General features: G+C 57.9%; 1 protein-coding gene across 1 annotated transcript in view; it reads left to right on the top strand.

The window, feature by feature from the left end:
* The window catches only part of LOC128136223 (talin-1-like), a 43,920-nt gene that overhangs the window by 20,841 nt on the left and 2,150 nt on the right, over positions 1-20,929 (top strand). The window contains 44 exon segments of the mRNA XM_052775453.1: positions 184-292; positions 813-1,021; positions 1,139-1,237; positions 3,126-3,293; positions 3,568-3,705; positions 3,707-3,863; positions 3,965-4,131; positions 4,494-4,622; positions 4,968-5,015; positions 5,017-5,082; positions 5,310-5,423; positions 5,589-5,723; positions 5,884-6,012; positions 6,104-6,206; positions 6,282-6,490; positions 6,578-6,697; positions 6,864-6,977; positions 6,979-7,062; positions 7,396-7,535; positions 7,635-7,728; positions 7,899-7,988; positions 8,163-8,285; positions 8,468-8,611; positions 8,935-9,096; positions 9,185-9,325; positions 9,574-9,755; positions 10,107-10,239; positions 10,360-10,461; positions 10,585-10,755; positions 10,946-11,095; positions 11,217-11,318; positions 11,443-11,562; positions 11,851-11,997; positions 12,949-13,115; positions 13,357-13,540; positions 13,804-13,929; positions 14,237-14,353; positions 14,434-14,619; positions 14,735-14,842; positions 19,040-19,145; positions 19,287-19,411; positions 19,717-19,842; positions 19,976-20,038; positions 20,301-20,483. Of these exon segments, the coding sequence (XP_052631413.1) occupies positions 184-292; positions 813-1,021; positions 1,139-1,237; positions 3,126-3,293; positions 3,568-3,705; positions 3,707-3,863; positions 3,965-4,131; positions 4,494-4,622; positions 4,968-5,015; positions 5,017-5,082; positions 5,310-5,423; positions 5,589-5,723; positions 5,884-6,012; positions 6,104-6,206; positions 6,282-6,490; positions 6,578-6,697; positions 6,864-6,977; positions 6,979-7,062; positions 7,396-7,535; positions 7,635-7,728; positions 7,899-7,988; positions 8,163-8,285; positions 8,468-8,611; positions 8,935-9,096; positions 9,185-9,325; positions 9,574-9,755; positions 10,107-10,239; positions 10,360-10,461; positions 10,585-10,755; positions 10,946-11,095; positions 11,217-11,318; positions 11,443-11,562; positions 11,851-11,997; positions 12,949-13,115; positions 13,357-13,540; positions 13,804-13,929; positions 14,237-14,353; positions 14,434-14,619; positions 14,735-14,842; positions 19,040-19,145; positions 19,287-19,411; positions 19,717-19,842; positions 19,976-20,038; positions 20,301-20,483 (5,790 nt within the window).

The raw sequence follows: 20,929 nt of genomic DNA, 5'->3' as shown, positions 1-20,929 counted from the left end.
TATCCAGCTCTGGGGGCAGAAGCGGAGGGGGGCGCTTGGTCAGGATGGGCTGGGGAGTTTTGGGTGGTGACAGTTCTTCCTTTCTTCTTCCATGTCTCCTCTCTCCTGCATTATTCTGTGTGAGCGTAGGTGCAGCTCCCCACCTCCACCATCACCCCCCTGACCTTGTTCTCCCAATTTCAGGCATCCAAAGCTTGGCGCAAAAACAAGATGGATGAGTCAAAGCATGAGATCCACTCCCAAGTGGATGCTATCACTGCTGGCACAGCCTCGGTGGTCAACCTCACTGCAGGTATATGGAGGGTTGGAGAACAGGGATGCCCCTGTCTCTGGAGAAGGCTTGGTCTCTCTTGTCTGGCTGAAGGTTGTATCTCCTGCCCTCCATCAGAGACTGGAGGAGACAGCCAGACAGCCTGCCCTAGCTAGAGCTAAATCAGCCCCAACTGCTGCTAATGTGCCTGTAGAGCTAGCTGTGCCCCTGCAGCTCGCCCTGCCTTTACATCCCCCAACATCTCTGCCTGTGCCCAGCCCAGTCCTTCCTCCCAGTCCTTGGCTGACCTGCCATCCTCTGAACCAGGAGCGTGTTGTCCAGTCCCTGCTATAGCTCTGAGCACAGCCGCGGCACAGTGTAGCTCTCCTTCCCCAGGCTCTCCTGCCCAAACTCAGCCAATGCGACCGTCTTTTTGGCTTAGGAGCCAGGGTGTCTCTCCCCCCGCTCCTGGGAAGGAGGACCACATCGGTGACAGGCATGGGGATGCTCTTGGGGCATCGCTGAAGCACATCCCATCCTGACTCATCTCCTCCCTGTGCAGGGGATCCAGCAGACACAGACTACACCGCCGTGGGCTGTGCCATCACCACCATTTCTTCCAACCTGACGGAGATGTCCAAGGGCATGAAGATGCTGGCCGCGCTGATGGAGGACGAGGGAGGGAATGGGCGGCAGCTTCTGCAGGCAGCCAAGAACCTGGCGAGCGCTGTCTCGGACCTGCTGAAAATGGTGCAGCCTGCCAGTGCTGAGGTGGGGGGCAGGAGGGGCCGTGGGGCCAAGAGGTGGGTGGAAGCCAAGGGGAACCATCAGGACAGTTTTTAGGGCTTGCTCATGAGCCTGGTGTTGCTTTTGCCTCATTCCTCGCAGCCTCGCCAGAATCTCCTGCAGGCTGCCGGCCTTGTGGGCCAGACCAGCGGGGAGCTGCTGCAGCAGATTGGGGAGAGTGACACCAACCCTCAGTTCCAGGTGAGTGCACCTGGTGGCACCCAGGGACACCTGCTCCCTAAAACCATCAGCCTTTGCACAGGACCAGCAGGAGGGCTCCAGGCCAAAGCTTGGCCCTGTGCATGGCAGTGACTTTGCTCAGGGAAGGGACAGGCCATTGCCCATCTCTGGCCCTAGAGCCGTTGTGATATAATGCCTCTTATCTTGTGGATTTCCATGTAGATCCCAGAAAGCCAGTGTGCTTGGATCCTGCCTGCCTCTGACCCAAAGATGGTAAAAGGGGACTGTAGGCATGGCTTGGTGGTCCCTGACCTCTCTGATGCAAGGAGTGCTCCTCTGGGGATGATCAGCTGAACTCTTTGGAGAAGGGCTCTTGTCAAAAATCTGCTTTTCTGGTGGTCAGCTCTCAGAAGTCCACGCACTCAGGTCACTGCTTGGGCAAGTGCTGCCCCAGGAATCGTCCCTCACAGCTGCCTCAGCTCCTGCCTGCCGCCCCCTGCCCGTGGTCGGGAGCTGCCTGCCTGCCCCCATCGGGGAACTGGGAACCAGGGTGGCCGGAGCCTCGTGGGATGGTTTTTTTGGTTTTGTTTTTTTTTTTTTTGGCTGAGCTGGCTTCCAGCTGGCCTGTTTTCCCCACAACTGCTGCTTCCAGCACAAGGGAGGTAGCACACCATGCTGGGGAGGGGGATCCAGCCGTAGTATAGACCAAAACGGACTCCAGAAAGGAGGAGTTTCTGTTCACTGCAGCCGCATGGCCTCAACATGAGTGGAAAAGCCTGGACAGAGAGCCAAGGGGAGCAGAAAAGCTAGGACCAGGGCAGGGGGCCATGCATGGCCAGGCAACAGTGTCAGGACAGGGCAGCTCCAAAGGGCAGATTTAGGACCTGGAAGACAATTTGCACACGTGGGGTGCTCTGCCCTGCAGCTGCCAGACCCAAGCGTATCTGCTTCCCTCCCTGGGCTCCTCTGGCGGGGTGGCTGCTTCTTTGCCACAGTCAGATGCTGCGGTCTGAGGACTCTGGAGCTGGGTGCATGTGCTCTCCAGCCTCTCCTCCTGTCTGGAAGGTTGATGGTTTGCAATGGGAGTAGTCTTGGCTTGCAGGAGGTGAGGAGATGCTGTGGCATTTTTGGTTTGGTGGCCAGAGGCTTAGCTGCCGTGGGGTGCGGGGCCACTCACCACGGGTCTGGTGCCCAGTGGGGAAGCAGTTTATTGTGTGCTGGTCGCTACCTGTTGCATGCTGGCAGGGTGGCCCTATGCCTTCTCTGCCATCCCTGGGGGAGAGGAGGCTGGTTGCTGTGTCATACCCCTCCTTTAGCCCTGGGAATGACAGCAGAGATGTAGCCTGTTGCTAAAGAGCTAAAAAATAGCTGGCATGCCTGCAGTACAGGTGACCAGTGTGGGCAGCAGCTCCTGCTCACCTTTTGCTGGTGGGGTGAGCCCATGGGCAGGCAGTGCCATGGGATGGCACTGGCTGCTGCCCACAGTGCAGCTGTGCCCATGGCTGGCTTGTGCCTGCTGTTTGGCTAGAGCCCGGCATGGGGTGCAAAGCTGGGCAGTGCTGGCAGTGCCTCACAGCAGGTTGTCACTGTGGTACAGTCAGGGACTCGGTGCGGGTTGTTGCCTGGGGAGCGGGCAGTGAACAGGTCACGGGTGTTGGGGTGATGCTGAGTGTTGCCCGAGCTGCTCTGGGCAGTGGTCATGGCAGCGTCCTGGCACAAGGAGGTGCCACGGTGCAGGCTCAAAGCCAGGTTACAACCTCACTGCCGGCCGTCACACGTGGTAGGGATGGGTTCGAGGTGTTGCCAGCCACTCCAGGTGTTCAGTGCTGGGCTGGAGTGGATGAAAGCCCCCCCCGCTGCTGGTGCTCCCACTGCTGCTCCCGTGCTGACCCTCTCAGTCTCCCCCCAGGATGTGCTCATGCAGCTGGCGAAGGCGGTGGCCAGTGCTACCGCCACGCTGGTGCTCAAAGCCAAGAACGTGGCTCAGAAAATGGAGGACTCGGCGCTGCAGACGCAAGTGATCACTGCAGCCACCCAGTGTGCCCTCTCCACCTCCCAGCTGGTGGCCTGCACCAAGGTAAGTGATGTTAACCCTTGTCTCGGCGTCACTGCAAGCATCACCTGGGTGGTGGTGGCTCTAGCCGGTGGGGTTGTAGGTGTGCCAGGACTACATGTCCTCAGGTGGGATGTTAGGGGTCTGGAACCAGAAGCATGGGCTGCCTCGGGTGTTTGCCACCCCCCAATGCTGAATATCCTTTTTGGAGGAGCAGAAGTTGGGGACAGTTGTCCCTGCAGAGCTCCTACAAGGAACACACCACACTCGCCTCCCAGCCTTTTCTCCTCTCCTCCAGGTAGTGGCTCCCACAATCAGCTCCCCAGTCTGCCAGGAGCAGCTGATCGAGGCTGGCAAGTTGGTGGCCAAGTCGGCAGAGGGCTGCATAGAGGCCTCCAAGGTGGCCACCAGCAATGACCAGCTCCTGAAGCAGGTGGGGGGTGGCAGCCACAGCCGTCACCCAGGCCCTGAACGACCTGCTGCAGCATATCAAGCAGTACGCCATGGGCGGGCAGCCCATCGGGCGCTACGACCAGGCCACCGACACCATCCTCAACATCACCGAGAGCATATTCAGCTCCATGGGTGACGCGGGTGAGAGCGGCTGATGGCACCTGGGGTAGAGCATGATGGGTGGGGAGGTATCGGGAAGCCCATGGGACTTGCTAACAGGCCACCCTTCCTTTCTTTCCCAGGGGAAATGGTGCGTCAGGCTCGTATTCTGGCCCAGGCCACCTCTGACCTTGTCAACGCCATCAAAGCCGACGTGGAGGGAGAGACTGACCTGGAGAACTCGCGCAAGCTGCTGAGTGCAGCCAAGATCCTGGCTGATGCCACCGCCAAGATGGTGGAAGCTGCGAAGGTTCATGGCGTGCAGGAGGATAGGCGCTGGCCCCCATCTGATGCCATTGGCTCGGTGCTGCAGAGGGGACGAGCAGCCTCTGGGTTGGGGAGCAGTTCCCAGAGTAAGGTCCTGCACTGAGCCAAGGACCTGTGCAATGGAGTGGGGCTCCTCCTGAAGCTGTGGATAGTAGCAGAGTAGCTGTTAGATCTCCTGCTGCTGAGCTCTCTAGGAGAGGCTTTAGGCATATCCCCAGCACCATAAGCAGCTGGGCTGCCTGGGGGGTGTTCCCCAGCATCAGGCCAGAGCACAGTCGCTGCTGTCAGAAGGACAAGGGACCCGGTGGCCCCTGCAAGGTGTGATGGGTTTCCTGCTTTCTCCAGGGAGCCGCAGCCCACCCAGACAGTGAGGAGCAGCAGCAGCGGCTGCGCGAGGTGGCAGAGAGGCTCCGCACGGCAACCAATGCTGCAGCCCAGAATGCCATCAAGAAGAAGCTTGTGCACAAGCTGGAGGTGAGATGCTGGGCAAGGGGCTGTGGAGGGCGAGCAGACGTGGTCAGCAAATGAGACCTGGCTGGGAGTCCCCGTGTCTCTGAGCTTTCTGGAGGGATAAAGTCCTCTTCATGTACAGTGTCCATGCTGCATCCTGCAGAGACCTCCCCACTGCTCCCTTCCTTTCCCTTGTGCGCACTGTGTTGCTTTGGGATGACGGGCATCAAGGGTGCTAGGGATGCTCCGTTGTCGCAGGTGGAGACATAGGAGAAGCAGCTTAGGGGGAGCTGGGCCCTGGTGCATGGCAGGAAGGCTCCGGGGTAGGCTGCTCTGCCACTGGTGCTAACTCGTGCTGCCCCCCACCAGCACGCAACCAAGCAAGCTGCTGTCTCCGCAACCCAAACCATCGCTGCCCGCGCAGCACGCTGCCTCCTCCAACAAGAACCCTGCTGTGCAGCAGCAGCTAGTACAGAGCTGCAAGGTAAGGGCCCAGGCCAGATCCTGGCATCTCCTGTGCCACCTGTCTCTGTCCCTTCTCCCGTCAGCCATGCCAGGGCTCTGTGCTTGGCCTCAGTGGGCAGGCAGACCTTGGGGTCCTCATGTGGCTCCCCCGGGAGCCAGTCTTCTGGTCACTGGTCCTGAATTAGATCCATGGGGAGGGCCGTCTCCTCCCAGCTAAGCCTCTCCAATGACCCTCCTCTCTGGCAGGCAGTGGCAGAGCAGATCCCAATGCTGGTGCAGGGCATGCGAGGAAGCCAGTCCCAGATGGACAGCGCCAGCGCCCAGCTGGCTCTCGTTGTTGCCAGCCAGAACTTCCTGCAGGTATCTGCACTGCCCAGAGACTCCTGTGCCAGAGCTGGCACAGGTGTTACAGCTTTCATACCGTGCCTGGCCCTCCTAAGATACTGGGAAACCTACTGCACGTGGGCAGCAGAGAGATGCTGCATGTTTGTCCCCTTCTCACGGCTTTTTCTTTTGGCCTGGCAGCCTGGTGGGAAGATGGTAGCTGCAGCCAAGGCCACAGTCCCCACCATCACGGACCAAGCCTCCGTGATGCAGCTCAGCCAGTGCGCCAAGAACTTGGCCACGGCTCTGGCCGAGCTCCACACGGCCACCCAGAAGGTGAGAGGCTGGGTCCTGTCATGTGGCAGAACCCCAGCTACGCAGAGCAGGGTGGAGACGGTGGGGCAATGAGGACAGCCCGGTGGCAGGTCACAGTCTCTGCTGTGGCAGGGTGGGCTCGGCGGTTGCCCCGCTCACCTTCCCTTTTTCCCCATCGCAGGCTCAGGAGGCGTGTGGACCCCTGGAGATAGACTCCGCGCTGGGTCTCGTGCAGAGCCTGGAGAGGGACTTGCAGGAAGCTAAGGCAGCTGCCTGCGACAGCAAGCTCAAGCCTCTGCCGGGAGAGACGGTGAGGGCATGGGGAAGGGTGGTGTGGGAGCCACCAGGCTGGAGGCTGGAGGTGCAGTCCACCAGCATGTCCCCACTCATCCCCCCTGCAGATGGAGAAGTGTACCCAGGACCTGGGGAACAGCACAAAAGCTGTCAGCTCTGCCATCACTCACCTCCTGGGAGAGGTGGCTCAGGGCAACGAGAACTACACAGGTACTGGTCTCCATGCCGGGTCTGGGAGAGGGGAGGGGGCTGTGCTGGTAGCAACTGACCTCTCCACCCCCCCAGGGATTGCTGCCCGAGAGGTGGCCCAGGCCCTGTGCTCACTTGGCCAGGCTGCCCGCGGTGTGGCGGCCAGCACCCCCGACCTGCAGGTGCGGAATGCCATGCTGGAGTGCACTGGCTACATCATGGATAAAGCCAACAACCTCATCGAGGAGGTGTGGAAAGCGGTGGCTAAGCCTGGTGACCCAGAGAGCCAGCAGCACCTGGCCCAGGTGGGGGAGCCCTGGTGCCCCCCGCCAGCTCATGGGAAGGGCATGGGTCTGGCTGGGGGACAGTGACCGCTCTTTGCTTCTCCACAGGTGGCCAAGGCGGTGTCGCAGGCCCTGAGCTGCTGCGTCAACCGTCTGCCAGGACAGCGGGACATGGACGCTGCCATCTGCATGGTGGGAGAGACCAGCAAGAGGCTGCTCGTGGATTCGGTGAGCTGAGCTGGGGTGGGAGGGGAAGGGGGGAAGCCTTGTAGGGATGCAAGCCAGTCTGTCCGTGCTGGGTTCCTTTCTAGCGTGTCCCCAAGCAGGTGCCAGATCTTCATTCTCCATCTCCATCCTCTTCGCCGCCTCTCCTAACCCCTCTCCCTGCCTTCAGTTCCTTCCCAGCACCAAGAGCTTCCAGGAGGTGCAGAGCCAGCTGAACAGGGCAGCTGTGGGGCTCAACCAGTCTGCCAACAAGCTGGTGCAGGCGTCACGTGGCACCCCCTCAAGACCTAGCCACATCTTCCGGCAAATTTGGGCAGGACTTCAATGAGTTCCTGCAGGTGGGAGTGGAGATGGCCAGCCAGTCCCTGGTGAGAGCAAATACCCGTTGGGGGATCCTGGGTATGGTGAGAGGTTTGGGGTGCCTGGGAAGGCAGCTGACTGCAGGCAGGGTGGCCAGGCAGCAGTGGTTAGGGTGGCTGTGGCCAACGCAGCTGATGAGATGGGGGTCTGGGGCTGTGCAAAACTGCAGCAGCAGGGGGAAAGTGGCTTGGGTTGGTTCAGTGAGTGTTGCTGCCATATATATCCTTGCTGTTGGTGGATGAGTTGGATGAAGGGCTCAGCTTGGAAACCACCAGAGAAGACCCAGGGTTGGTGTGGAGCTTGGAAACCTGTTGCAGGTAACTCTTCTTGGCTTCTTGCAGAATAAGGAAGACCAGGTGCAGGTGGTGTTGAACCTGAAGAGCATCTCTATGTCCTCCAGTAAGCTGCTGCTGGCTGCAAAGGCGCTCTCTGCTGACCCCGCAGCCCCCAACCTCAAGAATCAGCTGGCAGCAGCGGCATGGTAGGAGGAACCACTCCCCGTGAGCTGTTTGCTGTAGCAGTGGGGCTGGGTGACGGAGCCGGCGTTGATCCGTGGGTCTCTCTCCATTGTTCCCAGCAGGGATATGACCAACAGCATTAACCAGCTGATCACCACGTGCACCCAGCAGGCGCCGGGCCAGAAGGAGTGTGACAATGCCCTGCGGGAGCTGGAGGTGAGAAGCTACATCTTGCCAAGGCAGTGGAGGGGCTGAGATGGCTGGGTGCTGAGATGGTGAGGAGGGGTCAGCTGCGCCCCACTACGAGGGGTGGGAGGGAGTGAAGAGGAGGTGCAAGTGGGAGGGCATGGATCCTTCCCCTGGATGTGACAGCCATGTCCTTGCAGACAGTGAAGGAACTGTTGGAGAACCCCACCCAGATCGTCAATGACATGTCCTACTTCAACTGCCTCGACAGTGTCATGGAGAACTCCAAGGTGAGCCCTGAGCTGGGGGTGGAGGTTTAGGGAAGGCTGGGGAGGTTTGGGAAGGATGTGGGGACAAAAGGAAAGGTGGTTCCTCCTCCGTTGATGAAGCACAATGAGCTCTGAGCCTGGGAGCACTGTGGGAGTGGGAGGTAGTCTCTAACTGGTGCGTGGTGTGTCCTGCAGGTGCTGGGTGAGTCCATGGCTGGCATCTCCCAGAACACCAAGAACAGCAAACTGCCCGAGTTCGGCGAGTCTATCAGTGCCACCTCCAAAGCTCTCTGTGGGCTGACAGAGGCAGCTGCCCAGGTGAGACGCACTTGGTCCCAGCCCTGAGCATTACACCTGGTGCATAGTTGCCGTACGCACCCCTCCCCTGCCCCTCCAAGCCTGGCTCCATGGGATGGTGCTGCTAGCCTCCTCCCCAGCCCATGCCTGCTCTGAGCCTCCCCACTGCACGCAAGCTCTCACTGCCTCTCTCGTGCTCCCAGGCTGCCTACCTTGTGGGGGTCTCAGACCCCAACAGCCAGGCTGGACAGCAGGGCTTGGTAGACCCCACTCAGTTTGCTAGAGCTAACCAAGCCATCCAGATGGCCTGCCAGAACTTGGTGGACCCTGCCTGCACCCAGTCCCAGGTGAGCATGAGGTGGGGCACCGTTACGGGCATTTTCTTGCACAAAAGGGAGTGTGAGGCTAGCAGGAAGAACTGTGTTCTAAGAGTTGGCCAAAATTACAGGTAGTGTCTCATCAGGCCCCATCAGCTGTACTGGGAACTAGCTGGCAACAGTGACAATCCAGATGGGGGGGCTGTATGGGTGTGCAGGACCTTAACAATCCTTCTTGGGTCCCAAGAGGGAACTCTGTGGTCACTGGTGCCCCATATGGGGCTGGCGGGAAGGGAGAGCTGTGGGGATGGGGAGACGCGGTGGGTCCTGCTTCACCCTGCTCTTCCCCGCAGGTGCTGTCAGCAGCCACCGTTGTAGCAAAGCACACCTCAGCCCTGTGCAACACATGCCGCCTGGCCTCCTCCCGCACCACCAACCCTGTGGCCAAGCGCCAGTTCGTCCAGTCAGCCAAGGAGGTGGCCAACAGCACGGCCAACCTAGTGAAGACCATCAAGGTGCGGTCTCCCTGCTGGGGCACCGTGGTGGGGATGGGATTTGGGGCATGGTGGCGGCTGGATAACTGTCCTGGTTTCTCCACGCCAGGCCCTGGACGGCGCATTCAACAAGGAGAACTGGGAGCAGTGCTGTGTTGCCACCGCCCCTCTCATAGAGGCTGTGGATAACCTGACAGCCTTTGCCTCCAACCCAGAGTTTGCCACTGTTCCTGCCCAGATTAGCCCAGAGGTAGGATGCTGCAGGGGCAGGGAGGGGATGGCCTGGCTGTGACAGGTGCTGCTGAAGGGTGGGGAGGAGCTGTGCCTTCCCCTGAGCTTGGTATGGGGCTTCAGTGTGGGGCTGGAGCTTGGGGGGGGTGGCAGCAAGCCTTGGGCTTCGAGGGGCTGCTCCAGTGTGAGGGTCATGGGAGAGGGAGGGGGTAACTTCCCACGCACAGTCCCTTGTGTGCATCACCAGCCCATCGTCTCCCCATGCAGGGGTGCAGAGCCATGGAGCCCATCGTCTCTTCAGCCAAGACCATGCTGGAGAGCTCTGCTGGCCTCATCCAGACCGCCCGCTCTCTGGCTGTCAACCCCAAGGACCCACTGCAGTGGTCAGTGCTGGCCAGCCACTCTCGCACCATCTCAGACTCCATCAAGAAGCTGATCACCAGCATGAGGTGAGGCAAGTCCTGCCTGCTTGGCCATGGCCCTGTCCCCACTGGTGGGTACCCCTGCTCAGGCTTACTCCAAGTGAGCATCCCCAGGGACGTTTTGGCTCATCTTCTCAGCCGCTGCTGGGGGGAGGCAAGGGATGGGATGGAAGATGCCATCCCTCATCCTGTATGGGAGCTGCTCCTCCAGCCCTGGCACAGGTTGATGGGGACGCATGCCAGCATGCCTGGGCTCTGACACCGGGTTGCTCCCGGCCCAGGAGAAGGGGTCCTGCCCCTCGCCAGCACCAGCTGAGACCAGGGGCGAAGGGGTGGCATAGTGCCTGCCAGCACCAGGCTGATCCATCTGTCACGCAGGGACAAAGCTCCGGGACAGCGGGAGAGTGATGAAGCCATCAAGGCACTGAACAGATGCATGCGGGAGGTGGACCAGGCCTCCCTCACTGCCATCAGCCAGCAGCTGCCCTCCTGAGAAGATATCTCCCAGGAGGTGGGTTGGGGACACTGCTGCAAGTTCAACTGGGGCGGGTGTCCTTCCCCCTGGCTCCCAGCAACGCGCAGTGACCCCGGCCCCACTGCAGCCTTATGCAATTCTCTCTCTTTGCGACAGGCTTTGCACAACCAGATGATTGCGGCCGTTCAGGAGATCAGCAACCTGATTGAACCCGTGGCCAGCGCGGCACGAGCTGAGGCCTCGCAGCTGGGGCACAAGGTAACGCGGGGATGGGGATGGGGAGCTGCTGATGAGGCGCTCGGTGCATGCGGAGGATCTTGTGGCAGGAGGAGAGGTGCGAGGCAGCCGGGGCTGGAAGCTGCTGGCACTGCTCTTCCCTAGGTGTCCCAGATGGCTCAGTACTTTGAGCCGCTCGTTATAGCAGCTATTGGCACTGCCTCCAAAACACCCAACCACCAGCAGCAGATGAACCTCCTGGACCAGACCAAAACGCTGGCTGAGTCTGCCCTGCAGATGCTATATACGGCCAAGGAGGCCAGTGGGAACCTGAAGGTGAGCAGGAGGGGCACATGTCAACAGCATGCTCCCCTTCGCGCATGGGTGCCACGTGAGAGGCTTGGCCCTGTGCCGCACACGTGTATGCCAGAGACAGAAATCTGGCTGGGGCTGCCGTAAGTGTGTGGCATCCTCGGTGGGAGGGGAGCTGCTGCCTGCTTTCTCTTGCTCTGACTCATCCTTGCAGCAAGCTGCCCACACCCAGGAGGCTCTGGAGGAGGCCATGCAGATGATGAAGGAAGCGGTGGAGGACCTGACCACCACCCTGAACGAGGCAGCCAGTGCTGCAGGTGTCGTGGGGGGCATGGTGGACTCTATCACCCAGGCCATCAACCAGGTGAGGGGAGCACGGAGAGGACCCAGCCAGGGCTGGGGATGGAGGAGAGGAAGAGTCAGTCAAACCCTACAAGGTCTCTGGGCTGGGGCTGGAGCCAGACTCTCCTGATGGTCTCTTGCAGCTGGATGATGGGCCAATGGGTGAGCCAGAGGGGACCTTTGTGGACTACCAGACCACGATGGTAAAGATGGCCAAGGCCATTGCAGTGACTGTGCAGGAGATGGTGAGTGCAAGCAAGCCTGTTGCCACAGAAAGTGGTGCCTGCCACCCAGGCGGGGTCACCACCCTCCTTGCTTGCCTGTCCCAGCGTAGGGCCCCTCCACCTCCTGCTCTTCTTCCATCAGCAGGTCACCAAATCCACAACCAACCCAGATGAGCTGGGCATACTGGCCAACCAGCTCACCAACGACTACAGGCAGCTGGCGCAAGAGGCCAAGCTGGCTGCACTCGCTGCCGAGAACGAAGAGGTGCGAGCGTGGGGTGTACTATGGGGCAGAGCAGGTTTTGCTGGGGCATGAGAGCAGAGGATGGGGGCACTTGAACCTCACGTTGGAGCTGGGGGCAGGCAGCATTCAGACCTCCCTTCCAACACAGTGTGGAAATGCGAAGCAAAGCCATGTTTCCTTTTTCCTCCTCCTGAGCTGGGAGGATTGGGAGAGAGGAGCTGGGTGGGGGTGGCTGGCGTTTCCCACTGGGTATCACGGATGCGGGGCTTAGTTCCCTGCTGGCTCTCTCACGCATGTGTTCCCCTCCAGATTGGCTCCCGCATCAAGCACCGGGTGCAGGAGCTGGGTCACAGCTGTGCTGCCCTGGTCACTAAAGCTGGAGCCCTGCAGTGCAGCCCCAGCGATGCCTACACCAAGAAGGAGCTGATAGTGCGCGCAAGGTTTCTGAGAAGGTGAGTGGCCCGGAGAGAGGTGCAGTGGCGTGGCGAGGTGGGGAGGGATGCTGGATTGAGCCACGTGCCCTTGGATTCACTGCGCTGGGTCCTCCCCTGGTCCTGTTGGGCTCTGTCAGCTCTCTCAGCCACGCTTGCCCTGGCCTGATTCAGCTGATGGGGTGGAGGATGGATCCCCCTCTCCAGGTACTTGTAACAGCAGCTGGTGCTGTGATGGGTGAGTGCGACATCCAGGTGCTGCCTGCTGACATGCCGATGATGTCCTGCCAGGGAAGACTAATCTACATACTGGTGGCAGCCCAAGGCCCTCCAAATCAGCTCTTGCAGCGGTGGGTGTAGCATTTGATGCATCTCTAGCCAGCCTGCAGCTCATGCTGGGTGATTGATCTCTCCTGTACTTTTTGCTGGCATGGTGGAAAGCATCCTGTCCGTCAGTCAATCTAAAGAGCACACTTCTGAATAACAGACAAAAATATGGCTAAAAAACTCTAGTTGATAAGGGTAGAGCAGCAATGCTTATAAGCAAGGTTACAAAAGCAAAACAAACACTTGTTCATAGTGCCTGGCACGTGTCTGCATACTCAGGGCCTCCTGCAAGGTCCTTCCTTTCCAAGATTGCTTTCCAATCAGGAAACGTGTTCTCCTATGAGTGCTTGCCCAAGTACAGAAATTGAGTTGAGCAGTTAAAGAAGGAATGAGCTGCGATGTTCTGATGCCCATTGTGCAAACTTTATTTATTTGGAAACTAGCAGAGTCCAATATCTCCTGGACCCCCAAACACGATAGGTACAAGGTAAAAATATGGAAGCTAAGAAGGGGTGTCCAGACCACATGGTTCCCAATTCCCCTCCTTGGTGTGAAGCAGCTCCATCCTGGGGAGGTATCGGAGGAGGTGTGCGGTGGAGGTTGCCTGAACCTGCTATGCTTCCCCAGTCACCCTGCTCGTACCCTGCAGGTGTCTCATGTGCTGGCAGCCCTGCAGGCTGGGAACCGTGGGACACAAGCCTGCATCACAGCAGCCAGCACTGTTTCTGGCATCATTGCTGACCTCGACACCACCATCATGTTTGCCACGGCAGGAAGCCTCAATTGGGAGAACTCTGAGACCTTCGCTGACCACAGGTACCTGGGTGCCTCGCCCAGCCTCTGCTCAGCCAGAGATAGGGGGTAGGCTATGTCCTGCAGTCTCTCGTCTTTCTGAGCTGTGGACCAGCCCCAAGGAGAGCTGCAAGTTCAGGTCACACTGGCTCTGTTTCCCCTCCAGCTTGTATGTACAGAAGGCAGGGTCTAGAGTCTCTCTACACCCCAAGGAGCATGTGTGTGTGGAGGGCTGTGTCCTCTCTGACTCCCTTCTTCTCCCTAGGGAGGGCATCTTGAAGACAGCCAAGGTACTGGTGGAGGACACCAAGGTGCTGGTGCAGAATGCCACAGCCAGCCAGGAGAAGCTAGCCCAGGCTGCCCAGTCCTCTGCATCCACAATCACCCACCTAGCAGAGGTGGTGAAGCTGGGTGCTGCCAGCCTGGGATCTGAAGACCCGGAGACTCAGGTGGGATGGGGTGTGTGGGGTTGAACAGAGGCTGCTCATAGCTTGCTTGAAGGGGCTGAGGGTTGAAGGTGGTGTGTGGTGCTCTGGGCTGGACTCTGCGTGTTGTGGAGAGGGCTGGCTGGGCTTTGGCTGGTGCTGGCTGAGCTGGACTCCGTGTATACCGTGTGCCCTGGGGTGTCTAAATTTCCCACTGCTGGGCCACACTAGCCCCAGCCTGAGTGTAACCATAGCCAAGCTGTTGCCCTGGTCTTGTTCTCCCCCAGGTGGTCCTGATCAATGCTGTGAAGGATGTGGCCAAGGCACTTGGGGACCTGATCAGTGCCACCAAGGCAGCTGCTGGCAAAGCTGGGGATGACCCTGCTGTCTACCAGCTGAAGAACTCTGCCAAGGTCTGAACTGGATGTGATGGGAAGGAGGGGATGGGGCAGGGGGCTGGAGAAAGAGCAGGGGGGCTTCTCTGCCTGCCTGGGGGCAGGAGGACAACTGGGAGGCAGTCAGGGCAAGGGGGGAGGAAGGGGCACATAAAAGGTGGAGCACAATATGCAGAGGAGACATTGATGGGAGAACAAGATGAGGTGGTGTGAGTAGAGTATGGGGACGGGGCAGTTTTGGACCAAACCACGAGGGAAGGACAGGTGCCAGCAGCAGCCCAGAGCTTGTGTGGGGCTTCACCTGGTGCTCTTCTCCCTTCCACAGGTGATGGTGACAAACGTCACTTCCTTGCTGAAGACGGTGAAGGCCATCGAGGATGAGGCCACGAAGGGGACGCAGGCACTGGAGGCCACAATAGAGCACATACGCCAAGAGCTGGCAGTGAGTACAGCCGCGATGGCGCGGCTGCTGTCCTGCCCACCAGCTGCCCCCACGCCTCACTGCCGCCTCTCACCTCGCAGGTCTTCTCCTCCCCCATGCCTCCCATCAAGGTCTCCACTCCGGAGGACTTCATCCGTATGACGAAAGGCATCATGATGGCCACAGCCAAAGCAGTGGCCGCTGGCAACTCGTGTCGGCAGGAGGATGTCATTGCCACGGCGAACCTGAGCTGCTGTGCCATTGCAGATATGCTGCGCACCTGCAAGGTGCGGCGGGGATCAGCAGGGGCTGTGGGTCTAGCATGGGTTTGTGAGGGGCAGCGTGCACCCTGCAGGGGAGGTGCCTGGATGTGAATTGGGGTTCACTGTCTCTGGGTTTCAGGAAGCCACCTACCACCCAGAGGTGAGCAGGGACATGTGGCAGCGGGCACTGCACTTTGGCAAGGAGTGCACTGATGGCTACCTGGAGCTGCTGGAGCATGTGTTGGTGGTGAGTGTCCCTGCCCTGGTTCCCAGAGCGTGCAGAGGCTGCCCATGGATGCCAGGGTGCTCCTCAAACCCCCAAGGTTCTCTGGGCTCTGCGCCTCCTCCCACTGAGGTCTTTGCACAGCCCCCTTCACTGCCTGTGCCGGCACAGCACATGGCCGAGCCCCTGCCATGGAAGCAGATGTCAGAGAAATGAACAGGTTCTGAAGAAAGGTATTTGGCTAACAACAGATTGAGATTAACTGGCTGTAAACAGGTGGAGGCTGGAAATTTGACAGCACGGGAGCAAAATCCTGAAGCAGCTTCCAGTGAGAGTAGTGGGAGTAAGAGACTTCAGCCAGTGGGAGAGGGGCAGTGCCTGTGATGGCAGAGGTGATGACTGCAAGCGCCAGCTACACCCTTTTGATCCAGTCTTCCTCTAGCTTAGTCCTCCTGAGGACTTCAGCTGGCTGCTTTAATTAACTGCCCTACAAAATGAGTGTAGTTTACAAGAAGTAAATTAAGACTGCATTAACCAAGAGAGTGGTAGAAAGGATCCAGTGAGGTCCTCCCAGCAGTTTGCATTCTTGGCAAGATCACAAAGGTGGAGTTGAGGGTGCTGGAGGGATGCACAGACCCATACCTGCGGAGCTGCGTGAGCCCTTGAACTGGGGTCAGGACAAAGATTGAGGGCGAGTCAGCTCTGCAGCAGGGTTTCACTAAGCTGGTTAGAAGGGCTTGGTAAGTGTGCCATTCAGGTTCACCAGAAAAAGCCCCTTTAGGCAGAGGGTAACCAGTGCTGGCAGCACAAAGAGGAGGTGGGCAGGAATCAATGGCTAGAAATTGAAGCTGGACAGAGGGGAGGTCAAAGGATGGTTTTATCCAAAGGAGGTAACCACTGGGGTACAGTTCCAAGGGGAGCAGCAAGTTTTCCGTCCTCTGCATCTAGATCAAACATCTGTCTGGAAGTCACATAAGTCATTGCAGCCAAGGCTGTAGTGCTAAGGAAAAATTCTCTGGCTGACCTGTTGTTAACAGATGATTGGGCTAATGACTTACTGTGGCAGTGCCCAAGGTCAGCCTACTTGCAGGAACACGCTATTCTGCTGTATTTTGGGTGTAACCGTCCAGCTGCCATGTGGCATCTCTTGAATATCATACATGCGGTACATCCCCTGAAACATTCACTGAAGGTGCATCTTAGTAAGCTCATAGCTTCCAGGCTGCCTTCAGCTCCTGATAGAGATCATTCAGCAGTTTTAAACACGTTTTCAGAGCAGACAGCAGACTTAATAATGTGGCATTTTGTCTGGATGTGCTTATGAGGGCAAACAGTCTGTTGCTGTGTGCCATCAGCTCAGGGACTCCGAGCCACATGCAGCTCTAATGACTTTGCTGGGATGGCCCCACATGAGTGAGTCCAGAATAAAGTCACGACCCCCTGTCACGGGGGGAATTTAAAAATGAGAGAGAGGTTTGGATCACTTAAAGAATCGCCTCCAATTGTATTAGCAATAGAAAAATGATTTAATAGAAATTTGTATAGAAGTGCGACTTCACAGAATTCATTGGCAAGGTTCACTCTATTACTTAGTACATGGATGAAATGCACACAGGAAAATTAAATCAGAATCAAACTAAACTTAGGTATATAGGGACCGAAAACATAATAGGGTAAAAGGAAATGTGGGAAAGGGTAAGCGAGACCCTCCTGTTGAGTCACGAGGTTCAGAGAAGACCCCCTTGCTTTCTAAACTCCTGTCAGAGTCTAGGTGTGGCTGGATCGACTCCTAGTCCCACACTTGGTCAACGGTTTATATCTAAAGGGATTATGAGTATAATAGCAGCCTAAAATTCATTCACAGTTGAATAAAATTCATGACAGTAATTTAAGTATAAATTTGAAAGTAATAACTTATAATATACTTGCTATAATATACTTACTATAAACTATTCAGGTTAGTACACACGTGCATAAAGACACTAAGAGAAATACATGTAAGAGAGAAAAAGAGAATAAAAGAGAGTAAAAGAGAGAGAAAAGGAGGTATACCTGTTAAAAATTCCCCTTGAGGTCAGTGAAAATATTCACGTCAAATGCTTCGGCATTTGTCTCAACAGGTGAAGGGTTGAGCCTCAAGGAGCAAAGAGAATCAGCCCAGGTCGTGTCGGCTTTTGGCGACAGACCTCCGATTTTCGCAAACAGGAAAGTTTGCGAGCTCTGAGAGGCGTCCCACTCAGAGGGAGATGCTGGTCGCAGCCTGCTGCAGTCCAGGAGAGCTCAAAGGGCCTCACTTAGTACCACTGTTTATAGATTCAGGAGATGATTGATTTTCATCATTAACAAATTGCTAGAATCCCAGCTGCGCTGGAAAATTCCGAGACTGTCTGAGAATAACTTAAAACATAGATACGGGATGCTCCAAGATTGTCAGGGGAGGACTGTAATGTCTCAAGGCTGTTATGTGAAAGAACTGGCTGCAGGTTGTTATGAGAACTGGCTATCTCTACTCCTGTCCCCCCACCTTCACTGGGCAGTAGGAGTCCTTGAGACACACAGCATATCTCCCTGTCTTAGCTGTGTAAGAGTTCCTGGCACAGTCAAGGGTCACTTAACTGCCCGACTCATTACACTTATGCTAAGGCCTAGCGAGCCTTCCCGAGTTCGTAAATCAGCCTGGAGAGGGGGAAAGAAATGCACCACCACACACCCCCAGCCTCTACAGCACTCTGGCCTGTGAAGGAAGGAATGAAGCATGTGGGTCACATTTATCAGAGGGCAGCAGGTTCCTGGAAAGCCATGAGCAGGAAGGATGTAGGGGAATGGGAAGGGAGATGGCGGATGCAATGCTGCCTTGCTCCCTGGCAGCAGCAAGACCATTGCTATATACTGGGTCCCCATGGGAACCAGCACCTCACACAGAGCGTGATCAAGTATGGTTAGGGTTCGAGAAAGGGGGTTATTTGATTCAGGATGGAAAACATGGCTCCCGGCAGAATAGTGGGAAAGCCTGCATATTTCACTGGGGAGGGGAAGGAATTCGAACCTCCACACAGACTTGGTATTTGGCAAAGATAGGTCTCTCTCCTCAAAAGCAGAGAGATCCAGTGGCTGAAAACTGCAGTGAAGCAATTCAGGGTGGGAAGAAATAAGGTGCAAAGGGGGATGAGGAAGAGAGTGACTCTGTGGCTGCTCTGGGTGTAGGTCGCTCCTCCAGCCCTGGGAGCCTCTGGGTCTGGGCAGCCAGCCTCCTCCGGGCACCCCAGCTCCCCTGGCCCTGCTGAGGCTGAAGTATGAGCTAATGCTGGCAGCATGGCTCCCCACCTGGGGCCTCTGATCCTTCATTCCCACCTCTCTTGGCTGCCCTTCACCCCTCACCAGAGCACACCCACCTTCCTGTGCTCCCCATCCCCAGCACCCGTGTTTCCTGGCTGGGGCGTTAACTGCTGTCTTCTCTCCCTTCTTCCCTCCCTGTCAGCTGGTGAATAAGATGACATTGGGGTGCCTGCCAGCGTCTAACTTCAGCATGAGCCTTGCTCACGGTGTGTCTGTGTGCCCAGCCCAGTGCTGGGGTGGCACTTGTGTGTGTCCACAAGGACCCCGGTGTGTGTACATGTGTACTCACACCCACTCTAGCTAACGGGGTGGCTGCCACCTGTGCGGTGCAAGTCGGGCCAGCAGTGAGCTCTGCTTGCACATACAGACCCTGTGTGTGCACACACATGTGACATGGTATGTGCATGTCTGCCTCCCTGCCCCAGTGAAGGACCCCTGTGGCTTTGCCTGCCACCTTGTGCTGGTGGGGCCAGCCCTCCTGGGCTGGGACATGGCTCCAGGGTCGTCCCCCCCCTTGCCCAGCTTGTGTTTGCAGACAAACTTCCAAAATGGGGACCAAGGGGGGAAATGCTTCTGGAGCTTGAAATACTTTTTTGGGGGGGGAGGGGGGGGAAATCCTGGAGGGGCTAGCCACTGAGTGCAGGAAGGCTTGCACTGAGGGACTTGTGTCTGCAAGATGTCCCAGAAGCTGTGGATGCTCATCCCATCCTCGGGCAGGAGGAGACCAGCCAGGGTCACTCGAGAAAGCATTGCAGACAATGCCCAATATATGCACACATGCAGTGGGGCTGGGGGATCCCACTCTCCTTCCCTGGGGAGCGCACCCTGAACAGGCCAGTGGGGCCCCCTCTTTTCCAGGTGCTTACCTCTGCTCCTTCCCCACAGATCCTTCAGAAGCCAACTCACAAGCTGAAGCAGCAGCTGGCAGGCTACTCCAAGCATGTGGCCAGCTCTGTCACTGAGCTCATTCAGGCAGCCGAGGCCATGAAAGGTAAGGAAAGGTCCTGCTCAAGGGGGCAGGACTAAGGACTGAGATTAGGGTGGAGGGCTCAGCAGCTGCTGGAGGAGGTAGGGCAAGTCAGAAATGAAGTTGCATGCAGGTTTAACCTGCCTCACTTCCTGGTTTTTCTAGGGACAGAGTGGGTTGACCCAGAAGACCCCACTGTCATCGCTGAGAACGAGCTGCTGGGGGCAGCAGCTGCCATTGAGGCTGCAGCCAAGAAGCTGGAGCAGCTGAAACCAAGGGCCAAGCCCAAGGTGTAGTGGTGCTGAGCCTTGTGCTCAGCTTGGGGCGGGCTGGGGCTCTCCTGCCTGGACCTCGGCCAGATGTGACAGGTCACACATGGGAAGCCCCATCCAAAAGCCAGTCTCTCTTTCTGTGCTCCTGCTGCCTCCCACATCCCCGGCTGGACCTTCCTCGGGCAGCCTGCACCCTCCTGCACCCCATGGCCTTTAATCCAGCTCTATATGTGCCCCCCTCAGCCCCCTGCAGCCATCTTCCTGCTCTGCCCTGTCTGTCCCAGCACCCCTGCCTGGGACTTATGCCCCGCTTTTGCCCACAGCAAGCAGATGAGAGCCTGAACTTTGAGGAGCAGATCCTGGAAGCTGCCAAATCCATTGCTGCAGCCACGAGTGCCCTGGTGAAGGCAGCCTCAGCAGCCCAGAGAGAATTAGTGGCCCAAGGAAAGGTAAGGCTGGAAGGGGGAAAGAAAATCTAGGGCTGTGGTGGGCTCTCCTTTCTCCCAGGGCTGCTTGCAGCCTTTGGGCCCCATGGCAAGGGGTGTGCGGTGCAGTGAGTCTCACTCCTCTCCTGCCTTGCAGGTGGGCGCCATCCCTGCCAATGCAGTGGACGATGGACAGTGGTCCCAGGGACTCATTTCAGCCGTGAGTATCAAGGTCATGCCCGTGGGATGGGGGGGATCCTCCTCTTGGCTCCTGCTGCAAAGATGAGGATGCTCTGCCTTTGCGCTTCTCCCCTGTGGAAGAAGCAGCCTCACTTCTTACTCCCTCTCCCACCAGCTGAGACATGGCATGGAAGCTGGTCATCCCCATCCCATGTCCCACGACCTCCTTGGGGCCGGTCTGGGCATATCCTCTCTGGGGGAGGCTCCTGCGCCCCCCCCTCCGACAGCCTCTCTTGCCACAGGCACGCATGGTGGCTGCTGCCACCAACAATCTCTGTGAAGCTGCCAATGCAGCAGTGCAGGGCCACGCCAGCAAGGAAAAGCTCATCTCATCAGCCAAACAGGTGGCTGCCTCCACAGCACAGCTCCTGGTGGCCTGCAAGGTGAAGGCTGACCATGACTCAGAGGCCATGAAACGGCTCCAGGTGAGTCCCAGGCTGCCCTTCAGCCCCAGCTGCCTCCTCCCAGCTGCTTGAGAGGTGGGTAGGAGTGGGGTGAGGGCACATGGGACTTCAGGATGGGGCCCTCCACAGTGGAGGTGTCTCCCCAAGGCTCACGCTCCCTGCCTGTGTGTATCTGGGGAGCTTGTTGGGGTGCAGGCTCCAGGTAGTTTGGACCTTACTGCTACTGCGTGATGGGCATATGTGTGATGCTGGGCTGCTGAGCCAGGGGGCATTCAGGGCTGATGAACTGGCATGGAAATGCCTGAAATGTGTGCACTGGATCCCTGGCATTCAAGAGGTTAATGTTTTGGGGGCATGTTTTGTAGCACTCTTAATCCTCAGAGGCCATGGCACACAAGAGGTTAATGCCCGCATGTTGGGGGGTTAACACGGGGTCCCAGTGCCAGTCCCACAAGGCGAAGGGCTGG

Source organism: Harpia harpyja, chromosome W (genome assembly GCF_026419915.1).
Source record: "Harpia harpyja isolate bHarHar1 chromosome W, bHarHar1 primary haplotype, whole genome shotgun sequence".
Classification (NCBI taxonomy): domain Eukaryota; kingdom Metazoa; phylum Chordata; class Aves; order Accipitriformes; family Accipitridae; genus Harpia; species Harpia harpyja.
This window is presented reverse-complemented; position numbering and strand designations above follow the sequence as displayed.